The sequence below is a fragment of the Erpetoichthys calabaricus genome, chromosome 3 (genome assembly GCF_900747795.2).
Source record: "Erpetoichthys calabaricus chromosome 3, fErpCal1.3, whole genome shotgun sequence".
Classification (NCBI taxonomy): domain Eukaryota; kingdom Metazoa; phylum Chordata; class Cladistia; order Polypteriformes; family Polypteridae; genus Erpetoichthys; species Erpetoichthys calabaricus.
Genome location: NC_041396.2, coordinates 172,324,724 through 172,331,496, shown reverse-complemented (window position 1 = coordinate 172,331,496; position 6,773 = coordinate 172,324,724). Strand labels below are relative to the sequence as shown.

General features: G+C 39.1%; 1 protein-coding gene across 1 annotated transcript in view; it reads right to left on the bottom strand.

The window, feature by feature from the left end:
* Positions 1 to 1,572: 1,572 nt before the first annotated feature.
* orc3 (origin recognition complex, subunit 3) overlaps positions 1,573 to 6,773 on the bottom strand; it is a 117,556-nt gene continuing 112,355 nt past the window's right edge. Inside the window, exons 19-20 of the mRNA XM_028797530.2 lie at positions 5,877 to 5,947; positions 1,573 to 2,071 (exon numbers count right to left, since the gene is read on the bottom strand). Of these exons, the coding sequence (XP_028653363.2) occupies positions 1,966 to 2,071; positions 5,877 to 5,947 (177 nt within the window). The 3' untranslated portion in view covers positions 1,573 to 1,965. The remainder of the gene's footprint in view (positions 2,072 to 5,876; positions 5,948 to 6,773) is intronic.

Sequence of the window (6,773 nt, the reverse complement as noted above, 5' to 3'; positions counted from 1 at the left end):
ATATATGCAATGACCATCCTTTACCTGAAATGAAGTGACCACTGCATCCTGCCACTGGTTCTGAGGAGGAGCTTCCCCCTGGAATGCCCTCAGGAACAGGGCGATGGGCATTTTGCTGGAGAGCCAACTCTTCTGCAGGGGTTAGATGTGGACTGCATGGACCTCCACCTGTTTTTTGCTTGGCTGCCTTCTTATTAGCTTTAGAATTAATGTTTTTTATATTATTTATGATTCTTTATGTCAACAATTCTTTAAATAGTTATATACCAATATTTACCAGTTTGAAGTATATTCTTGTACTTCACTTTAACCTGTTCCCATGTTCTCCTTGTGCTCACGTTTGATCTGGAATTATGACATATTAAATAATAATCTGACACATAAGAAATGAAATGCTGCATTCAGTAAGTACAATGCACACTACTTAGCGTTTAATTTGTCGGCCACTTTTTGCCAGCCGTCTTTTCTGGTCTGGACTGTTTTTGCAGTGTTACCCCTTGTGCATATTAAATCTTGAAATTCTTCATGTCCTTCGAATAAAAGGTCTTGCGCCACGTGTGTGGAAAAAAAAATGCGCCCGTTCTTTCATCATTTTGTTACAGCCTATCAAAGACTTGCTGATCATGTTTTCTAGACTCAATATATATGGGCTTTTCACTCAGCGCAGGCGCGCACATTCATCTCGTATGATTAGATCCAGCTCGACTAATCTAATACACGGCTGCGTTTGAAAAACCGACCTATCCCGGATGAGTGTCACCGGCATTAACTTATCCAAGATGAGGCACCTGATCTCAGATGATTTAAGCGACGTACAAAAAATACCCCCCTGGTCTCAGTCGGGGCTCATTGTTTACCCAACAGTGAACTATAAGTATCCCTTTACTTGACCCGGAATAAGTTTTGGCCTCCACAGTCCTGAACTGAAGCAAGAAGGGTTCAGGAGTGCTATGTTAATCGCCTTGCAGCCATCACCGCATCTGCATCAGTTTGATAGTGTGCATGCCTTTGCTATTGTTCATTACAGTATCTGGTTCAAGCAAATAAGGCCAGCAAACATGGAGCTCCCCGCACATCTCTGACTACATAATGTATGAAAGGATTTGTTAAGCAAACATTTGTCTACTTTCCTACTTGAGAGGCAATGTAAAGAAGGAGGAACCAAAGTCATAACTTTATTTTTCATAATTTGGCTCTTTTTGGTTCACTTCTCCCCCCAAGTTTGTCTTGAATAGCTGTCTTCTGTGAAAACCACTTCAAAAGCCATGCATTGGCAAAATCCTCCAGTCACAATTGGAGCATTCAGCACATGGGCCTCTTGAAAAACAGTAACTCTTTTGAAGTCAAAAGAACAAGCCAGTACTTTGAAGATTTGGGAAATGCGTAGCTTCAGCATACAGAAAACCAGAACAGACCCTGCTCCACTGGGCATCACTGAGTAATGAAAAGTCACCTAAACAGGCAAAGCGTAATTCACTTAATCATGGGCGAAAAAGAGATTCACAGATGTCGTTTATGAAAAAGAAAAAAAAATCTGTTATACGGGCTCCAGAGATTATATATAAAAGGTCACACAGTCAAGCAACATTTATTTAAGTGTATGCTTCAAACATTAAATTAGAAGGGCAAATGGAAATCAAATCAAGATATTCAGGTAAGTGTTCTAGGAATGCGCAGTCTTATCACTGCATTGTGTTCATGATGAAAATGAAGAGGGCAGGCACGTAACACGAATAAAATGGAAATGCCTGAACTTCTGAAACAATCTACCATAACATCAGCACATTTGCAGGTTTTAACTGTTTAAGATTATTTTTGAATTGTGACACAATCTTCTAAATTTGCCCGAATAAGAAACATTTAAAACACCTGCATTCTCATCCAGGACTCGCACAGAAACAATAAATGGCAATGATTCATCTTCACCTTGAAATTCTGTCTTCTGCAAAAGCCATTACTTCAGATTCAGCAGCCCCCCCAAGTCAGCCTTGCAACGTGGTCCGTCTTCTTTTTTGTTGGCTTTACAAATCCTACAAATTCCAGTTCTGAGACTGCTCTGATAAATCGAGCACTTTGAGGAATTGAAGGTTAAGGGAAACAGGAAGGGCACATCGCCAGAGAGACCCATCAAACCGCCCCCCAAAGACTCTGCTTAGGACGAAGACGTTTGTACTTACTGGTCGCATTCACATGTTAATTAACTACATTCCGATTCTAAATTTAAGTGATAAAAGACTATTGTGGTAAACTATTAATCATATGTGAACATCACATTAATAAAATATGAAAAGAAAAATCAATTATCAAATGAAAGGTAATTAAAAAAAAATTAAGGAAATGGAACAACGGTATACAGTATTAGAAAACACATTACATTTACACACATCACAAAAACTAGTGGTAAAACTGACAAGTTTCGAGGGGACCATGTTCCTTATGGTGTTGTGAAATCCAGTGGGTTCTGTGACGAGTCTGCTAAAGTCTTAAAATGAAAACTATTGAGGGGGAAAGGGGTTCCTAAAGATACATTTCAAAAATAAACGGTAAAATATGAATCCAGAAGAAGATCACTATTAGGGTGTTTCCTTTTATTTTAGCACTCGCTGTACTAACCGTCTATGACAGGCTGAAATCTAACTAATCGAAGTAGGCCTCAACATTAAAGGCTGCAGTGCACCATGCAATGTATATGTCTTTGTTATATGCTGCTTGGTATGGGATTCGTAAAAGTTTATGATGCACCACCTGTTGGAATAACAAATGCAATGCATTCATAAAAATGAGTGTGCTGTGCCAACTTTTGGAATGACAGTGTCAGAGTGAGTGGATGGCCTCACAGACAGACACTTGTTCATTTATTAAGGTGGATGCTTTACTCTCTAAATGCTGTGCTTCTATCTTTCATGCTGTAAGCTAACTAGAGCTGCAGCGCTGCTCTCTGGCACGGTGACTTTACTGAAAGTCGTACTGCTCGTACATCTTGTACATACAGTTGTGGCCAAAAGTTTTGAGAATAACACAGGTATTGGTTTTCACAAAGTTTGCTGCTTCAGTGTTTTTAGATCTTTTTGTCAAATGTTTCTATGGTATACTGAAGTATAATTACAAGCATTTCATAACTTTCAAAGGCTTTTATTGACAATTACATTAAGTTTATGTAAAGAGTCAATATTTGCAGTGTTTGGCCCTTCTTTTTCAAGACCTCTGCAACTCAAACAACATCTGAGCCAAATCCTGACTGATGGCAGCCCATTCATTCATAATCAATGCTTGGAGTTGGTCAGAATTTGTGGGTTTTTGAGGACTGACCACAAGTTCTCAATGGGATTAAGGTCTGGGGAGCTTCCTGACCATGGACCCAAAATTTTGATGTTTTGTTCCCAGAGGCACTTAGTTATAACGTTTGCCTTGTGGTACGGTGCTCCATCATGCTGGAAAAGGAATTGTTCATCACCACACTGTTCTTGGATGGTTGGGAGAAGTTGCTCTCGGAGGATGTTTTGGTACCATTCTTTATTCATGGCTGTGTTCTTCCACTCCCTTGGCTGAGAAGCAACCCCACACTTTAATGGTCTCAGGATGCTTTACTGTTGGCATGACACAGGACTGATGGTAGCGCTCACCTTTTCTTCTCCAGACAATCTTTTTTCCGGATGCCTCAAACAATCGGAAAGGGGATTCATCATAGAAAATGACTTTACCCCGGTCCTCAGCAGTCCAATCCCTGTACCTTTTGCAGAATATCAGTCTGTCCCTGATGTTTTTCTTGGAGACAAGTGGCTTCTTTGCTGCCCTTCTTGACACCAGGCCATTCTCCAAGTCTTTGCCTCACTGTGCATGCAGATGCACTCACACCTGCCTGCTGCCATTCCTGAGCAAGCTCTGCACTGGTGGTGCCCCGATCCAGCAGCGGAATCAACTTTAGGAGACGGTTCTGGTGCTTGCTGGACTTTCTTGGGCAGCCTGTAGCCTTCTTCACAACAATTGACCCTCTCTCCTTGACTTTCTTGATGATCTGATAAATGGTTGAATTAAGGTGCAGTCTTACTAGCAGCCATATCCTTGCCTGTATATCCCTTTTTGGGCAAATCAATGACAATTGCACGTGTTTTCTTCCTGAAATGCGGTGGAAATGGGATTTTTTTGGGAATAAGTTCATTTTCATGGCAAACAGGGACTTTGCAATTAATTGCAATTCATCAGATCACTCTTCATAACATTCTGGAGTATATGCAAAATGCCTTCATAAAAACGGAGGCAGCAAACTTTGTGAAAATTAGTATCTGAGTCATTCTCAAAACTTTTGGCCACGATTGTACTTTAAAAAAAAATTCTAATTGAACAAAAAAAAGATCTCAAGCAATGAAATTGTAACTGAATGTTTCAGTGCTGTTGAAGTAAGCTTCAGGTCCTCTACTGTGAGTGAGTTGGCAGCCTCTGCACTTTGGCACCGTGAAAAGTGTCCTCTGTTCTGCGTCATGCTGGTGAGAAGTACTAGGTGGCATGGATTTGCAGATTGCATATTCACGTATAATGAAATTAGTCCATTTAAGATATTCCTTTTCTAAGTGATAGCATTTTATACATTGTAGCTAACTGGAATTCCACAGAATCAAAATAAAATTGCCATAATCAGCCAGCAATGGGGCACTAATAGGCCCCCAGATTAGCATGGGGTATTTTGCACACTAGTGCTAACCTCTCAACAAAACAGGATGAACGCATTAGGAAGCAGTTTACAAACTGGCTCCGAGTCTGTAATGGGGAAATTTTAAAGAAACGCTGGACAGTGACCGTAAGTTATCCTAGTGTACAGTATACAAAGAAGGACTCTGCAGATACAGTATCTGCCTGTCAATTAACTTAGCGGCTGACCAAACTCGAGTGCTTTTCTGATTTCAGGTCTGTGTCAGCTAACTGGCAGCTCATTCCAGCAGTAGGCCTTGGCACCACACCTCGTCCTCTACTTCTTAGTATTTTGAATACTAAGCTCATCAAAGACTAGACACTTAACCTGGACTCTAGCAGACACCCTGTGAACGAGGCATGTCAGTTTGATACTTAGGAATGGAGACAACATACATTAAATACACACTGGGTATGCTGTGTGTATTGGTTTGCACTGTGTAGTTACTGCTCTGCACTCTATTTGTATATACTTTATGTCCTGAGCTGCTGTTGCAGTACATTATTTTCCCCAATTGGCCAATAAAGTTATGTGCATAGTAACAAACTGTCAGCATATCTTAAGCATCAAACAGAAGGGCATCTTTTTCACAGTGTATGTCAGAGCCAGGCTTACCTCACAAAAGTGAATGTTACAACTTAGGGGTTGTTGTTTATTTCCCCTGTAAGTATGTCATGATCCCTAAAGGAGTATCATCTTTTCTTTTGGATTTACCACTCCATGTTTGTGCTAAGACATAATAAAAACAGGTAAGGACCAAAACATTATAAAATACATAATGTTCAATACATGTGGCTTATGACAATAGCTTTTTGCTACGGCTGGTGTAGAACACCACTTTCTGTGTGAAGAATTCTTTCAACACTTGGTACAATTTGTAATGAATGCCAGTGATTCATCTAGCCCTGGCCTTGTTTGCTGTCTGGCACACTGAACTATTTTCCATGCATAGCTTACATGTCATACCCAGATTAGCACTGAACTGCACTCACACAACTACTGTGGACACTTACTGACCGTGGTCCACTGAAACTGTAGGAAACTGGACGGGATGGAAAAAATCCTCCCTTATACTGGAATACTTCCGATTCTGTAAGTGCTATTTAAAGAATGTATTCAATTTACAAATAATTGCATCCACCTAATTAAAAAACAGAAAAAAAATCCTGCTCTATATTCAGAAGGATACTGTTTCACATCATCTATTACAGGGGACTCTGTGTCATTTCCTTCGGTTGCCGAAACCACTGTTCCAAAAGCCTGCTCACAAATGAGAAAAAAAAAATAAAAAAATTATATATTATATTACATATATACTGTATACATACATACATACAGGGTAAGTCAAAATTATGGTACTGCTATGTATATACTTATATACAATTTTTGTGGACAATTTATTTGCCACATACGGTACACATGTGTTGAACATGATGGCAAACAGGTTGAGACATTCCTGTAAATCATCTTGCACATATGAAGCATGTTTTATGAACAAATTGTTTCTGCCATTCAAATGTTAACATAATCTTGACTCACCCTGTATTTATTTTATATATATATATATATATATATATATATATATATATATATATATATATACATATATATATATACACACAAACCATAAAGAGCATACCACAGATTGTACATTTAGATTACATCACAAATCACCTTCATTTCCTGCCCTCTTTACAATTCTTGCTGCAAAAATGATTCATATCTAATAGTCCTTCATGCAAAATGGAGAAATATTAAAGGCCAAGTCAAAGTTTCATAAGAAATGTTAATGGGCTGCTGTCACAGAAAAATAAAAGCATACCAGATCAGACAAGGCAGATAAATGCTGCAGCACAAGACCTGTGGTACGACTTCAGTCTGAATAAACCACAAGTGTAGTTGAAATGCTTGGTGTCATCTTTGTATATTTTAGATGAATTTATTACGATGTAACAGAAAAAATGGTCATCTGTTGTTACAAGTCCACTGAAAGTATGGAATTATTGCAATGCAATGCTACAGTTTCTCAGATGATCATCTACGTTTCTAATATGCAGTGGCACTCTGTAAGTGGATTACATTCTAA